At 39.3% G+C, this 16,455-nt stretch overlaps 2 protein-coding genes and 1 pseudogene across 2 annotated transcripts; 2 read left to right on the top strand and 1 right to left on the bottom strand.

Moving 5' to 3' along the window:
* Window positions 1-1,463: 1,463 nt before the first annotated feature.
* Window positions 1,464-2,506, top strand: LOC140922046 (uncharacterized). Its single transcript, XM_073372075.1, has one exon. It carries the CDS (start codon window positions 1,579-1,581, stop codon window positions 2,302-2,304), a length of 726 nt encoding a protein of 241 aa, XP_073228176.1. The 5' UTR covers window positions 1,464-1,578; the 3' UTR covers window positions 2,305-2,506.
* Window positions 2,507-7,629: 5,123 nt separating this feature from the next.
* Window positions 7,630-9,365, top strand: LOC140921171 (dynein light chain Tctex-type-like). Its single transcript, XM_073371140.1, has one exon. It carries the CDS (start codon window positions 7,919-7,921, stop codon window positions 8,543-8,545), a length of 627 nt encoding a protein of 208 aa, XP_073227241.1. The 5' UTR covers window positions 7,630-7,918; the 3' UTR covers window positions 8,546-9,365.
* Window positions 9,366-13,411: 4,046 nt separating this feature from the next.
* LOC140921851 (dynein light chain Tctex-type protein 2B pseudogene) lies at window positions 13,412-13,930 on the bottom strand (annotated as a pseudogene).
* Between the last annotated feature and the right edge of the window lie 2,525 nt (window positions 13,931-16,455).

The raw sequence follows: 16,455 nt of genomic DNA, 5'->3' as shown, positions 1-16,455 counted from the left end.
TTTGACATTACGGATAAAGGTCTTTCAAATGAAAATCTGAAATAAGGGCAGATCCAAGATGGCCGTCCTAGCTAATACTGACGAAGACAAGATTCATACGACGCCATCAAGACAGTCAAGTGCGATGAATCCGTCAAGATTTATCTTCAAACCTCGATATTCGTGAAATTACAAAGGAAAGACTTCCAGTCAAGTCAAGTTGTATAACTCGTCGGAAAAAACAAGTACCAGTTACTTGCCATATGAAGAAATCGAGGTATCTCGTGGTAGTCCGATGGAGTTCCGAAGTGTTTAGCGAACAGCCGTAGATTTCCGAAGGTGTGAAATCTTCCGCAGAATTCGAAGAAGGCTGGAAAAGGCTCTCTTTTTTAAAAGTGAACTTTCAAAGAATCACTCGTACATTTAATAATTAACTCTTCCCTGGGTTGTGCGATTTCCAACAGAAACAAGACTTTCCTTTTTTATTGCAGGTGTTTTTCTCGCTCTCCCCGAGTTGTGCGCGTTGTGTGGCGAAAGGCCTAGGTCCGATCACGATTGGTTGGCCACGATTAGCTGAGCATGTGAAAGGAACGAAAATAATGCAAAGCTCACGTTCTTTCGCAATGTTTTGTCCGCTCGTCTATAAACGTCCTATTTCTGACTTTCAATTATTTTTAATTATCAACACTCAATACTGTCATCATTCTTCTATTGTATTACACAATTATTAATTTCCTTTTACGCGTCACCACGGCCAACACATTTCAAAATAAACAAAATTTTGTCATCCTTTCCTCGTTATTTCGTTCTACTGTTGCTCTCTTTGTTTGCTAACAATGACGAAAAGCTGCACTTGGGAATTTAGCACCAATTAATTCGTTTAGGCCTACTCTTAATGGCCTCTTTTATCTTAATTCTTTTTAAGAAGAACATCATACGAAATGCAAATCATTTGAACAGATCTTGTTGTTGTGTTTTAGTGCTGCAGGGATTTTATTCCACGTTTCTGAGTTTTGTTGCACTTTATACCAGAGCTACACGTTCTGCTCCATTCCAGTTTGAAAGTGGAAGCTAAAGATCACAAAAACTTGACTTGTTAGCTTCAAAAAGGCAACGGTGGGTTTGACCATGAAATCCTAACCTAAAGAAAATCACTTGCGTCCAGCACAATAACATCAGTTAAACCGTGACAACATTTCAAGATACGATCGCTAGATTTTATAAAAAAGCAAGCTGAAACTTGAGAAGATGTACTATTTCCGCAGAAACGAAAGCAAACATACGCCTAAAATTCAAGTCAGTCTCTAAACCTTTAAAGGGCATTTTTCCCATGGTTATGATTGCTCTTTTTCACTTCATATTTTTCTTGTACCAGGCTTATTTTACACGCAAGAAGTAACTAAAGCGAATTCTTTAAGATAATTTTATTTCTCCTTCTTTGACACAGGTTTTGCCTCCTTGAATACTCCACATAGGCCTTATAACGTCAAAAGAAGCTGCCTCTGCCACAAGACAGACCGCCTAAGACTCTTTGGCCAGTGAAGTGACACTTGATGTGATCAACACTGACTGGTTTGATTTCGTTTCCTGGACATTTCCATGGATGAGTCCAGTTTAAACCCCGCAACACTTGCACCAGTGTCCGAATCGAAGGGAGGAGAGCCTCGCTTGTCATTGAATGGCATCGTCGGTGCTAAATTATGGGCACGGAGACGGAAGAACTCTCTTTTCATTCCACATCGATGTGAAAACGACATTGGAAACTCTTTTCTATCCCACGCAGACTTTCCAAAGGCCAGGGCAAAATCAGTGACTGCGATGGGGGTCCAGAAGAAAGAAGAGTTTAACAAACAAGGAGCGTACAGAATCCTTGAACAAACAATGAACACGGAGTTGTCTTTTAAGAATTATGACGCTAAAGAATGCTCTGCCTCTTCGCATAAAATTGCCAAGCTAGCCAAAGAAAAGATCTGCAGCACATATGAGCTGAGCGGATGCAAAGTCATCTGTTTGTGTTACATCACAAAACGGGCCAAGCCCTCGCTTGCGATCGACAGTGGATGTGCATGGGACGAGCTGAAAAGCACCGTTGAAAAGGACGCCTTTGTTGATTTCGTTTACAAGAATCAAGACATCGTGGCTGTCGCCTCAGTGTTTGTAATTCACTGCCGGAAGTTGGGTTCCAAGAAAACCGCAGCTGACCTCTTAGACGCGGTTCCTACGAAGGCAGGAAGCGCGTCGATATCTGAGCCTGCACGAAAACGAAAGGATAGTAGCGTCTTCACGAACATGCCCCAGCTTCAAAGAGGTGAAATGATGCGATAAAGACTTTTGAACTGTAACATCCATCTTAAGTCAGGGAACACTCCTTACGGCGCTGCACCACCGTAACACTGAGGAGCACCTCTCCAGTTGCAGACAGTTCTTAAGATCACAAACATCACATATTCTCTACCTCTGCGCACCTCTGTTATGCCAAATATACGTCCACCGCTTTAGTGTCCGTGTTCAGGAGAATTGATTGTATGGCTAACGCATACAATGAAGCCAAACTGCGGATTCAATAACTCAGTTGATTCATTAAAAGCCACCACAATTCATACTGAGAACCTGTTAGAATCATAATGAATTTAAAACCAGTCAGTTAAGCCAAGTGAAACACGTAAAAATTCTTTCACACAGAAAGAACAGAACTTATTGGCTTGAATGGAAAGCCTTTTTTGTTGTCAAATGTGATTTAAGATAGCAGCTTGACCGAATGGTCAAGGCAGTGGAATCGCAATCTGGCGGTCCCTAGTTTGAACTGCGCTCCAACCATTTGCTAGCTGGATTCCTGAGTTCAATTTCTCCTCCACGCTTGTAAATAGTAACCTTCCAGTCACGATGTTCAGTTATGTTGTTTAATTGGAGTGGCTGTGAATTAGCTAGGTTAACTAAGTGTAATTACACTTAAGACAATAGCATCTACCATTTAAACGTTTACAAATAAGTTTAAGAATTTTAATCTTTTAAGGCAAGGAAAGACCCGCATTTGCTTAAGGTAAAACAGTTGTTCACAAGCAACGAACAAGCTGTACAGCGTTGTTTTCGCTTGTACGTGCGCTGAATACTATTACAAGTCCTTTATTTTCTAAATGAAATAAAGGATTTTTGTTTTAGTGGGCACTTAAGCCTAAATTAGGTTTCCCCAAGGGATGTGGATGAACAATGTCTGCTAAAGCAACTTCTTTTCAAAGGCACAATTACTTCAGTCCCGGCATAAATGTTGTAAAGGCAGGGGACACGCTAAAGTGAAATTATGAAAGTGCACAAGTTAAAATGTTCCTTGACACATCACAAGTCACTAAAAAGCGGCCTCTTTTCCATATACACGAAGGACATGAACAACGACGCTTCGAGTCATTGCTGAATAAAGGAAAGGTGGGTGGAGCGAGATAACTGGTTTTGCAGCTACTCCACCAAAGAATAGTTAACAAGTGTTTAACAAGTATTGTTCGCCGAGTTTTGAGTCAATGAAACTTCAAGAACGATGAAAAAAAGACGGCTTGTTGATGGATCTTATACATTTTATTATTGTTGTTATCACGTATTGCTGTACGTTCAGGCTGATATGAGTTTCTGACAATGATTTTGAGAAATTTCTTTAGATATTGCTACCTCACATACCTGTCGAAGTGTAAACAAGACAAAAGTTAAAGGTAAATTAAGGTGTCCTTATATTACGTCGGTAGCTCGAGATAGAGTCATCATCGGGCTAAAAGCAAACCTAAGGCGGACAAAAACGGACACAAACTGTGTACAACATGAAGAAAGCTTTGTTAATGTAAAAATATGTCCTAGATAATCTCATTTAAGGCTCAGGTTAATCGAAGTTGTAAATTGTTTTCTATTCGTGGTAAATAATAATAAAGTCGTTCTTAATTGACAGTTACCCTGGTGATTGTTTCTTGACGTGTTTAAACTCGCCTTGTAACCATGACGATATTATTTACCTTTTCGTCCAGCTTTTAATCCTCATCCTACCAACTTATTTTGCATACAAATCACACCAACAGGGCATTCTCGGCCCCAGTGCTTACGGGTTTGGGACTGCGCGCATAAGACAGAGACAATCTTGCTCCAGGGTTCCCAAGAGCTCTTGATCTCTCTCCTCTACATGTGCAGAAGAGCTTTGGGTCGAGATTGACCAACAGGGGTCAAAACGGACCCCATGACAAAAATAGCTTAAAAAACTATACAATAGTTTATATTACGTTCGATTATAATAATAAAAATAATAATAACTGTGAATGCAAATATTAATCTTGCTCCTGGCAATTATAGGAATATCTTTAAGTGACAAATTTACTTCCTAGGTGATTTAAACATCTAAGAAAACAACTCGTAGCCTGCGAAAACATCCGTTTCTCCACGCTCTTCGCGGCTGGGGACGTTAATTCGCGTTAAACGTCCCCAGCGCGAAACGTTCCCAGCGGCGAAGAGCGAGGAGAAACGGATGTTTTCGCAGGCTAAACAATTCGTGGATCAAAAAAGCAACATTGCCTTAATGGACCAAACCATGAGCTGCCCTACAAGGATCAATAAGCTTAGGCACAGGAATTTAGAAAAGTCAGTGAGGTGTGGGGGACGGAGGAAGGAAAAAAAATTAAAAAGGAAATACTGAATCACTCCCCACACAGCCTATGAAAAGACAGAAATGTAGCTCAAGGACATCACCAGTGCTTACGTTCCCTGCTCTTTTCCAACAGTCTTGGATTTACAGGGCTGCTTAATAGCAGTCGCGGGAGGGAGATAGGCAGCGCCTTCCGTTTGCACAGATTCAATAATGTTAGACAGCTAAAGAGACCCAAGTGCAAAGTATAACTTAGCGAGGGCTTGTACATTAATTCTAAAAATCCTCCGACTGTATTTCTAGGAAGACTCACGTTTTGTTAACCACGTTAAGGAGAATTCTTGAAGAAATTCATCAGGCTAGTGAAGTTAATATCGATTTAAATTTTTTCAAAACATAGCCAAAGTCTTTAGGCCTTAATCATGCTGACAGTTTCGATGACTGTCAGCCATCTTATCAAAACCTGGAAAACATCAAAGGTGTCAGAAGCCTTAAATAGGCTTCTGAAGGTGTTAATTATTGCGATAAACGCGCAAAGTCACTCTGTCACTTAAGGAGAAGCTTACTAAGTTGCTCCGAGGCTAACCTTTCAACTGTGCAATGTTTTCTAAATAGACGCTTAAAGCGTAATTATATTTCTCAAAATGTTAACATCCGCAAGCTCCTAAAAAAACAAGACGGAAGAATTTACAGCAGAGTGTCTAAGTCGGCAGGCCACCCTCTCTATCAAATGCTTCCCAAAGCAAAGGAGACTAAGTCGGTACCAGCTGCGTCGTAGTTCTGCTCTTAGGCCGAAAAATGAACACCCAAAGGTTTATGAACACTTTTAGAAATCGTTTAATATTTAATTATGACTAAGCCATTTACATTTTTGTCTTTATCTTTTTTTAGGGTTTTTACCATGTCTTTTTACCATTTTTTTTTTGTCTTTTTAATATAATATTCCATATTTCTTAGCCATTTATGCTTTTCTTTTTAATTTTTTATCTTATCACTTTACCTACATCATATATTTGTGACATTTGGGTCTTTTCTGAATAGTTGTAGCATAGAATATGTATTTTTATTCAATGAAATAATGACATATTTTTATTATTAATTCGTGAATGACGATGAAATGTTGAGATGTTGAAGGGACGGAGACAAGGCCAATGGGCTAGACGGTCATTATCTAGCTGAATAGCCTAATTGTTACAAGCTGGCATCATCCTGTGTAAGACCCTGTTTGCTAACCTTAACTGGAGGGGGTTGAATTTTGGGTTCCAGTAGCGAACGCTCAGTAATTTCCTACGTCTAAGCGCCTTTTATAATGTTGAAAGCCAGGGTGAAATTCAAAAAGTGCGATCAAAGGATGCACTCACCCTCTCTCCAGCCTACAGGCCCAAACCCCACAAATTGCTAATATTGGCCAAGCCTAATTCACTCGCCAGTGAGATCAGGCACTGAAACAGTTGACTTGACCGGGTAACAACGACTCCAGCATGTCAAGCTCCAGATTTTGACTATCATGTATTGCTACTTCAAACAATGATGGAATGCCTTAGAATAGAACTAACGATACAACTCAATAATAATTTTCTTAATGCTTGACCAACTTCTTGCTTTCCTCGTACAATTATACTGATCAGTAAATGAAAAAACTGATTTGTTTTTCAAACTCTATTGGACACGTCCCGATCGTGTTCGCGTGTTCAAAAGTAGAAGAGTTCACGATATTTCGTCTCTCGATGTTACAATATCATTTTGCAATTTCTCTATCTTTAATCAATTTAACAATGTATTCTTTTGTTCTGCTAATGTTAAACGAATTCCTTTGGCAAACCGTCACGAAAGCCGCAGGCAAATAAGGACCAACTCTCTCAGAAGCTACCTTCTAAATATTCTAATCCGTTAGGGCGACTGAACTGTTCACAGAAGCTTCACTGTGCTACTAAACAACATCACTAACATAGTGTTCATATCTTCGTTAGTTTGTGTTCAATAATTAAAAAGTGACAGAAGAGAAGGTATCAGAATGTAATACGCACGAGTGGGGTTATTGTTATCAGTTATTAAACCTGTTTATAGTGTTCGTGCCGTTCCGGTTTCCGCCACGGGCTATAAATTGATGTATGTCACGTTTTAAGCAACTTTGCATTTTCAATCAATTTTCTCTGCTAGAAAGCGAGTCAAGCATTGTATTTTCAATGGCTCAGCGAGACTACGGAGGAGAGGGTATCGTGATAGGGTTGTACGAAAAAACTAGGCAATTTCAGATTCAACGGACGTTAAAATCGACATTAAACCTAAAAAGACACCCTTTTTCAAATCAAAAATGGTCACCGGCGATGACCTTCCCTTTCGGTCACCCCATAGGCAAGAAGTCCAATCCCTACCCCACCCCAACTTAGGCATTCATAGTTGTCCACTTCGCACTTTAAAACATGACCTCTGAATGCCTATCAAAGGTTGCCATCATGATCGAAAAACAGCTTCTCCCTAAAACTTTAAAGAAATGTAGGACAACCAGTAGGGAGAAAAGGGAGAGGAACTTGGAACGTTTGCTCGTAAACCTGAAGGCCATCGTTCTGCAATACATTCAGGACACATTCAGCAAATTTCGAAGACAAGGTATTTCACGAGCTCTGATTTGCTAGCTGTACATGTTTTGAAGATCAATTACTTTCTCGATCAAAAACGGCGTCGCATAGTCCCAAAATGACATTTATCTTGACTTAATGTTTAAAATGCACTTGTACTTGTCATGGTTGAATGCCCAAGTGTTCAAGAAACTTTCAACTAAATGATCATTAATCGCAGTGATCTATCAATTCATGGCTATTGAGCAGCAATTGCGATCCATTCCCATGGTTATTTAAAGTCAAACGTTTCGAAAATTGTGTTTTTCTTTGATTAACATTTGGTAAAAACCAACGTGTGTTGTCATAATTGATCGAGCCCCTTATTTAGCCCTAAGGGCCAGGTGACTGTCATTAACATTTCGTTTAATCTCTCAAAGAATTTTGTTTACATTCAGAAAACTCGTAAACAGCGTATTGAGTTAATTTGCGCAACAGAAATCAAAACAAGTAACTTTTGCCAGCAAAGCAAATCAAGCGTACGTTCGCGTGTACGACGTAGCATATCGTGAGTTGTTTGTTTGACGCGTTTATTTCGTGAGAAGCTCTTTCAAAAGGATAACAAAGAATTACGAACGGAGAAAACAAAAGTGCTTAATCACTTGAAACTCTTATAAAGGGTAACTCAGCACATGCAAGGGGAACATTTTGTGAAAAAAAAGGTGTGAAGGAGGTGTGTACTTATCCCTTGCCACTCGAAAGTTGAAGAATGGAGTCTGACATTTCCACGAGGAAGGTGATCGAGGACTTCGAGGGAATAACCCTCGCAAAGAATACGGTCATAAGAAAGAGAAAGACCTCCCTTTTTGATCCTACGGAGCGACCCAAGATGCGAGATGAAGATCGCGGGGTTGCCGTAATGACACATGCTGACTATCCGCTGCGAAGTCGCTCTCGATCGCTTCCGGCCGACCCTGATAAAGTTAAAATTCCGAGTGGTTTCGTTAGGGAGAACGTCGGCAGTGTGATTCAAAACGTTTTGGAGACGAAACTAAAAGGGAAAAGATACGATGCAAAAGAGAGTTCGGCGCTCACAAGGCAACTGGTCAATACGCTACGTGAAAAAGTTTCCGCCCTCGAAATGAAGAATTATAAATTCGTCTGCACATGTTATATCACTAAGAAAATGAAACCTCCTCCGTCCATGCAGAGTGGATGCGCCTGGGATGAAAGCGCAGTCGGCGTGGAAAAGGACGGTTTTGCTGAATATATTTACAAGAGCGACGAGCTGATTGCGGTTGCTACAGTGTACGGGATTTACGGAGAAAGAAGGTCAGAGAGGGAAAAGTACATCAAGAAGATTAAAGGATTTGTTCACGCTCCGATCCCAGAGTAATAGCTGATTTCTGTTCAATGCTGGAGTAAAATGTCTCATGATAAACAGGGATTCCAATGGTCAGGGCGATTCAGTCATTATAAACAACATTCTGAGCAGATATAAATATCGCTGTTGTTGACTTAGCATTAAGTGTTAGTATCAACTACTTACATCAACAACACTGACAATGTTATGCTAACCACGTAGCAAGAAAATGTTCAGCAAGAGAAAGTGTCAAACCTACTACAGTAAACCCTTAGCCCGGAAACCCCTCAATTATATACAGTTCAATTGCTTCCGAAAATACAAAGCGTCATACAATTTCTACCTATATTATACGGTGGACACTTCTGCAGAGCTTGGTTCACGTTTGAACCTTTTCACAGAATCCTTAAGTGACTATTCGAATGGAAAAAGGTTTTCAAACTTGCTCAACTTTTCAACTAGTCAAAGGGTCAATAATTCTTAAGAAACTAAAGTGATTAAGCTCGCCACAAGCCAATTTGCCCCAACGATTGTTTGCCTCTGTACGGCTTCAAGCTTAAAGAACTAAGAATATACACATTTTATACACATTGTGGTGTTGGTTAGTACTTTTCTGCGGGCGAGTTCGTTCGTTGACTTAGTCTTTTCTTACAGCAGAGAATGTAGGCAGATCTCAATTAGAGACCACCACTGGAAGCATTGGGAGACCAATATAAGGTAATTGCCTATCAATCAAACGGATTTGTAACTTCCTTTCAAACAAATAGTTTTAAAAATGGAAGTCAAAGATCAAAAGAAACGTGTGTTTCTCCTCGAAAGTAACACACCCACACTGATTTGATTTTAGATTTGACATAATTTTCATAGCCTAGTTGATAATAATATTATTGTAATATGCAGGTCAGATCTTGTCCACGTGCGGTGAGCTTTAATTTAGTTTCGCCTGGAGTCTCACATGAGGGAAGTCATGCAAATATAGTTGCATTTCGGTGTCTTGCGTGGACTTTGGCTTAATAGCAATTAGCTATTGATATAAAAACGTATTTCAGATTTAACGAAGCAAGAACACAACGTTGTTTTTACATCACTCTGCGCCTTTGTAAACAAACAAAATTATTATGATACAAGCAATTTAAAACTGTTTGTAATGAAACTAAACATACAATGGAAATACATTACTACGAAAACCGACAAAGTCGCCAGGATTTATAAGTTAAAGAAGGCAGACTATTAACGATAGTTGGTCTAAAACATGCAAACATGAAATAAAAAAGATGTAACACCTTTGTTCGTGATTGATTTTCCTTCTAACTCTCTAGCGTGACACTTTACAACACTGATCACGCAATCTCTCATTGAGAGATCGAGCACATTAAACCTGAGCAAGAAAGGAGGTTTCTTATTGCAAAGAGATAGCATATTTGCGTTTTCACGTTACTTCTGTCAGATAGGACATTACTGTACATAAGAAAGCAAAGATTTATATTATTTGATATTACAAGCCTTTCTTTAGCATTTGTATGAACAATGGTCACAAGGTATTTACGACCATTTACTTCCCACGGACCGGCTACAATTCGCTAGCAGTCATCTGACGCTAGCACAACTACAGGCTGCTGTAAAGCGCTCTACACCACCCCTTTAAAACAACTATAAAATGAAATTGATCATATATTCCGCCGGACTCCCTTGCGAATCAAGTTCATAACAGCTGTCTTTAATCATACAAGATTTCCTGACGGGGTAGGTGCCAAGACTGCCAAAAATGGTTTCTGATCTTCCTTTCTTTTAAACGCTACGCTTTCGTCGTTAAAGAGTAAGTATTAAAAAGAAATTTGTCGAACATTTTTCCTACTTAGGCTACGATAGTTTCCGAAGAATAGCAAACAGAAGTACGCGTACGAGTGCCGCACAAATACATGAACCCACTGTTTCAACAAACAGCTGAGTTACCTTTCAGCCTAAGTAAATATATAATCCTACCTTTCACTCTGCTCGCCTTTGTCCATGTTTTTCTTATCTTCTTGTGTAAATATCCTGCTTTCCTCTAGGTAAACGGTGAGTACAGTGAAAATAGCCGCCGCCATTTTGAAATTTCCCGCACTCAATTCCGTCCCAGTTTCCAGTCGGTTCTACGCCGCCAGCGTAAACCTGAGGCCAAGTCGGGATTTTCAAAATGGCGGCCGCGGGATGAGAGGAGAGAAAAGCAGGGATTTACTCAGGTACACCTGGAATTCAAAGACCAAGCAAAACAGAACTAGAGGTAACATTATTTCCTTATTGTAGTTTAGAAGTACATTAAACTGTTTCCTTGGAAACTTTCTTCCAGCGAGATTGCATGTTAAAAATATCAACCGTGTGTTTTGTGCCTATTCTCGCTAGCCTATAGCTAGTGGTCGACCAGATTTTCATATTTATTTTGATCATATACATATGCGCGTTATAGATCGTTTTCACTGTCACGCAACAAAAAAATAAATTGGAAACCGTCCAGTGGAAGAAGCCAAGAAAATGAAATGTTATAAAAGACTAATATATAAACAATTTGTCCAAGCCTCAGGTCTTTGTGGCCCACCGTTTCTGAGTTACCTGCCGAAACGTTTCACGCATCTTTGTGGAGTTTTGTGTGGAGACGCCGGAAATCAACAAAAAATATCTGGAGTTCACTTTTTCTATAAAGCTCTTTCTTTTCACTCGAGAACTAGCATACGTGCGCATAAACATATCTTCTAATACTTGAAATGGTTATACTGCTGAAAATCAAAGGGGTGGCGAATGGTAAAATCCGAGACTCGCCGAGACGCCGAGATGCTAGTTAGAAATCCGAGCCCGAGACTCTTTGGGAAAAATTTTCGAGACTCAAAAAAAGTAAAAACAAACCATGCAAAAACGAGACTTCGAGTTTTATCAAAAACGCTTCCGAGATTTCGAGATCCTGCCAAAATTTTCCGAGACCCACGTTTTTCGAGGTACCATTCGCCACCCCTAATCAAGAGGAGAGACTTTTTTTCAACGAGACAGCATTCCTATTTTGGTGTTACGCACTGTGAAAACTCGGAAGTTCAAATTGCTGTATTTTCAAAATGAAACATGCTACGGGAATGGAAACTTGTACAAAGGTTTACTTTTTGTTTATCATCAACCTAGTGTAAATAAGAATTCGTAAAACCTCGCTATTTTGACTTTACAATTTGATGACGTCACTGTGAAAACCATCAATAAACTTATTATTATTTATTCAGATGAAGAAGTGAATAAGGGACGGACCATTAGAAAAGTCATGGGGGGAGGAGAGGTGAATTTTCGAGCCACAAGAATTTTTTTTTTTTCGTTATCAAATTCCTTGTATGAATTTTTTTTAGGCCAAAGCAGGAATATTTTTTAGGATTGATTGGCGTGCGTGAATTTTTTTTCGTTTAATTTTCCCTTGCGCGAATATTTTTTTTGTACTTCGCCCGCCCCCTCTCCCCATAACTTTTCTAATGGTCTGTCCCTAAAATATTGCATAATAAAAGGACACGCTACTATAGTTACTATGTATTGATTACTAAAACTCCAGCTATCCTTCACTGATTTTAATTAAAATGCGTCTTAAGATGTAAATAACAATAATCCCTCAGAGAACAAACTAAATATATTTAACCCCTTTTATATTAGCTTCCGCTCAAGCCACTGTTATATATACTGATACAACATATATTTTCACTCAGAAGAGAGAACTAAAGTTCTTCTCAGCTAATAACGCATGCATAAGTGATGACAGAAATTACTTGAACTCATAAATTTATTTAATTGAATTCTAGTGTATAAAGTCCACTTTCTTCCATAGCAACAGGGTGGCATAATTGACCCTAATAAACTCTTATAGCCAGATTTAAGATCTGGCTTTTGTTTTCTTAAGTAAATACAGCCTCATAGAGATTTCAGCTAAAGTAAAGCCTATACCAAGATTAAAGAACACCGCTAAGAACCCCATTCACGCCTCAGTATAGATTACAAGTAACTGTTTCTTTGACATCTTTTACACAAGAGTGCTAATATGATTTAAATTCGAGAAAAATCCAAAAACCTGTTTTGTAAAAATACTGAAAAACAAATAGTAAAATGGGAAGAGGAGCTAAGAGGCTTCATTTCAATGGTCATACAACAGGACTTTATCCACACACTCAATAATTTATCTACGCGTCTTGTATATGAAAAGCTTAAAGACTACTCGTGCGTTGAATATCATGCGATACACACTCATATCATCCGGTATCATCCGGGGGGGGATCCCATATATCTCACAATCATTTCGGCAAAATAAGAGTCTCTTAACACAATATACTTTCGCAATGACACACCTGACAAGCTAAAAAGCGTGGGCATTATAGTGTTGGATTTTGCGGTTAGCCATTATTGAGGATCAGTGTTTTATATTTGCGGGTTTTTGATTTAAATGTCCTTAACGACCTTAACGTTTGTGTAAATGCGGTTTAATTAAAGGAAAAGGTGCTTTTTTAGGCATCCAACTTTCTTTCTGGCTCCATTTTGGCTGGGTGGTCTATTCGTGAGTGCACTGAAATTCTCTAAAGCTTTGAAAACAGTTTCAAGGGCGTACAGAAGTTCTTTACAGATCATATCATAATTTATGATTGGCCCTTTGATCGTCGGAGTCTGCGGTAAACTGCTTTATTGCAGCTTCAGTTGGTCCCAATATTTCTAAATGTTAAGTGGGAAGATATGTATCTCATGACTGAGAAACTGCAGCCGAACGTGTCTGCACTATTATTAATTATGGAAAAAATTCGTTGCTCAAAAGATTTTTGTTATATTAAAGGCGGAAGTTGATAGCATACAATTCTACTCCCCCCCCCCGCCCCTGCTTTCAAACACTCATAAGACTCACGCAAAAGACGTCTATTCTCGATAAACTCCGAACACAACCGCTGAGGCAAAAACGTCTTCGCCGCAGAACGAAGATGAAGCCAATCGATCAGTTGCAGTATCCCAGAGGCAGCGACTGGCTACTCGAACTCCTTGGTTGTTCAATTTTCCGATGGTCACCAAACACACAAGTTTGTATCTATCAAAACCCATCACCTTGACCTTGTCTTTTATTTCGTCGGCTATACTGGATAGTAAAAACTTGCATTTTTCCGCATCGTAAGAAAAGCCCTCCAGCCGGCTTTCCAACACGCTGTCGATGGCGTCCTTCACGTCTTTGCTTCGAAACCGTTTATCCGCGTCAGGACTGAGCTTGTACGTATTGGCGATTTTCGGCGCCATCGGATGGACTCCGCTTTGAGCGCCTGCTTGATGAACCCTTGGGTAGATAGAAACTGATTTTGTTCCTTTGGAATCAAGGAGAGTCATCCCGGCTTTAACATCAGTTACAGTCATTGAACTTCGTCGACTAGAAGCTTCACTTGCCGGCATCGCTAGAATTTACTTAACCCGGCTAACAATCTTTCAACCAGTGTTCAGTTGTAGTCTTGCCTCACAGGACACCAGGATGTGAGTCTTCGCACGTTCTTTTCTAAACGATAATTCACTTTAAACGATTTTCCTTAACTTCCTGCATGAAGAACATAATCCAGGTTTCCGTTTTTGAAACAACCTTTTGTCTCTAACAATAGCGTGGTTTTTCGTTATTGCTTGTTATATAACAATTATATGTCACCCGCTCCAATAGGTTCCTTGGCGGATTTTAAAATGAGATTGGGGTGTAAATAATGTGTCATATCAAATGAGTAGTTCATAAGAGATGTTAATAATTGACTCTACTGCCCAAACAGTTAAGTAATAATTTTATTGGGCAAAAACCTCAATAAAGCGGTTTTTAATATATCTATGTTTTTTGACATAAGGGTAAAATTAAGTTTATGTGACAGGTCAATAAATATGTTATGCGTTTATTTTTAGCGGAAAACTAATACCTTAGCGATCTGTTGTTCAGTTACAGTACTGGCCCCGGTTGTTCAAACGTTGGATAGCGTTATCCACCGGATAAATCACTATCCAGCGGATAAGTATTTGGGAAACCAATTGCACTATCCACTGGATAGAGATTTATCCACCGGATAGCACTATCCACCTTTTGAACAACTGGGGCCTGGAGAAAATAGCTATGCAGTCGTAATTTTGGCTGATGAGAATGAAAGTCTTAGAACAAGCGAGACGTAAGATTTTCTATAAATACGGACCCTAGTTGACAATTAAACAAAATATCAAAGTACGCTGTGTTCAGGGTGTTTTTTGAAGAGTTATAATCGGACTTCATGAGCTGGAAATAAATTTAACACGAGGTTCACTTTGGAGGTATAAGGAGGGGGTTGAATAGGGGTATGCAAATTCACCGATCCGTTATGATTTATTTAAAAAAATTCGCTCTGTATTCGAAATCCGGGAAAAAATATTTTCACAATCCGCCGATCCGTTGGCCTATTAACCCCTTCTATTTATCATTTAACTTCAAAATGGAGTTATTTTCCTATGTGGTATATTCTTCATATTGTATTGTTCTCCATGTACATTTGTTATGTTTCTGATGGAGAGGTTTTAATTAATCACGGATCAAGATCCTCTTTACTAGTTGATGATTTCCTTTTTTCTCACGACGTTTATGTGTGGACCGTGTTGCTGTTGGTCACTCATAGTGATTAGTGAAGGGTCCGGTAGCCGGAGAGGTACATTGTCACCTAGTCGTGTAGTGACGGCAAAGAAAGGTACAAAAAATTGTGCTGCACTGGCAAAGTTGTTTTTTTGTGCTAATCAAACCCGTTTGTATTGCTTTATTGACGTTCTCGCTGCCGTCGCCGTCTTCGTTCTAAAGCTCCCTAACGCCCCTATAGCGGCGAGGTCTGAGGAAAGATGGCAGTATTCGCAGGCAAGGATTTAGAGTGTGTGCTCGTTTGACAGCTATAAAAGCACTACCGACTCTCGTGATACTGTTGGAATTTGCGGTAGCTCACAATGGTTCTCAGCATATTTCAGAAATTATACTGTTTTATATTAATAATACATAATAATAAGGATGGCGAATCCCGGCGTCGACGCCATATGTGGGTTGAGTTTGTTGTTGGTTCTCTCCCTTGCTCCGAGAGGTTTTTCTCCGGGTACTCCGGTTTTCCCCTCTCCTCAAAAACCAACATTTCCAAATTCCAATTCGACCAGGAATCAGGTAGACGAAGAACCACCATGTGAATGTGCTACCTGCAAATCGTTATTTATTTATTTATTTATTTATTTATTTATTTATAATACTACTTCGCTTTTTTCAGTTGTGCATGGTGATTCCTAACACACCAAAAAGTGGTCAACAATTTCACAACAAGTTACCGTCATTTTATTTGCAAGTTACCATGGGGATGGCATAGCCAGTTGAAAACACCCTAATTTTAGCTATACGCGGGCTTACTAAGAAAAACTAAAAAAAAAAAGCATTTCTTATTGTATCAAGTTAGGGTCATTTTCTTGGCTTTTCAAGTTACCATAGCAATGGCATAGCCAGTTAAGAACACCCTTAATTTTAGCTGCGAGGGCTTAAATCAAAAAAGAGTTCGTGATCGCAGTTCCTTATCATTGAATTTGTAAATCACCTTGTCAAGAATTAACTTTAAACTCTCGAAGTTTGAAAAAATTAACAAGCGGGTTCATGTAGCGGTTTCCTTTCATAACAAATTTAAGGTTGACTCAGGCTTCAATGGATAAAAGCAAGGCACGAGGCTAGAGAGTGCAGTTGACAGCAGTTTTAAATAGCTACATTTGTTTATTCGTAATAAATTGCTCATTGAATTAATACCGCACTGTGTTTTTTTCAATTTTTGTATTATCATCAGCCATTCCTTTGCAAATAATTAAACCTTTGTTTCCGACATAATTGTCCAACAAAGAGATTACTACTGTACAGTAAAGAGAAACAATTGGCTGGCTTTATGATTTTCCGAAGTGGATGCAGTACC

Source organism: Porites lutea, chromosome 12 (genome assembly GCF_958299795.1).
Source record: "Porites lutea chromosome 12, jaPorLute2.1, whole genome shotgun sequence".
NCBI lineage: Eukaryota > Metazoa > Cnidaria > Anthozoa > Scleractinia > Poritidae > Porites > Porites lutea.
The sequence above is the reverse complement of the archived record's forward strand: the minus strand, read 5'-3'. Positions and strand labels throughout refer to the sequence as shown.

What these genes read in the sequence shown, in the direction of transcription:
- LOC140922046 (XM_073372075.1), top strand. Translation starts at nt 1,579, where the DNA reads ATGGATGAGTCCAGTTTAAACCCCGCAACACTTGCACCAGTGTCCGAA.
- LOC140921171 (XM_073371140.1), top strand. Translation starts at nt 7,919, where the DNA reads ATGGAGTCTGACATTTCCACGAGGAAGGTGATCGAGGACTTCGAGGGA.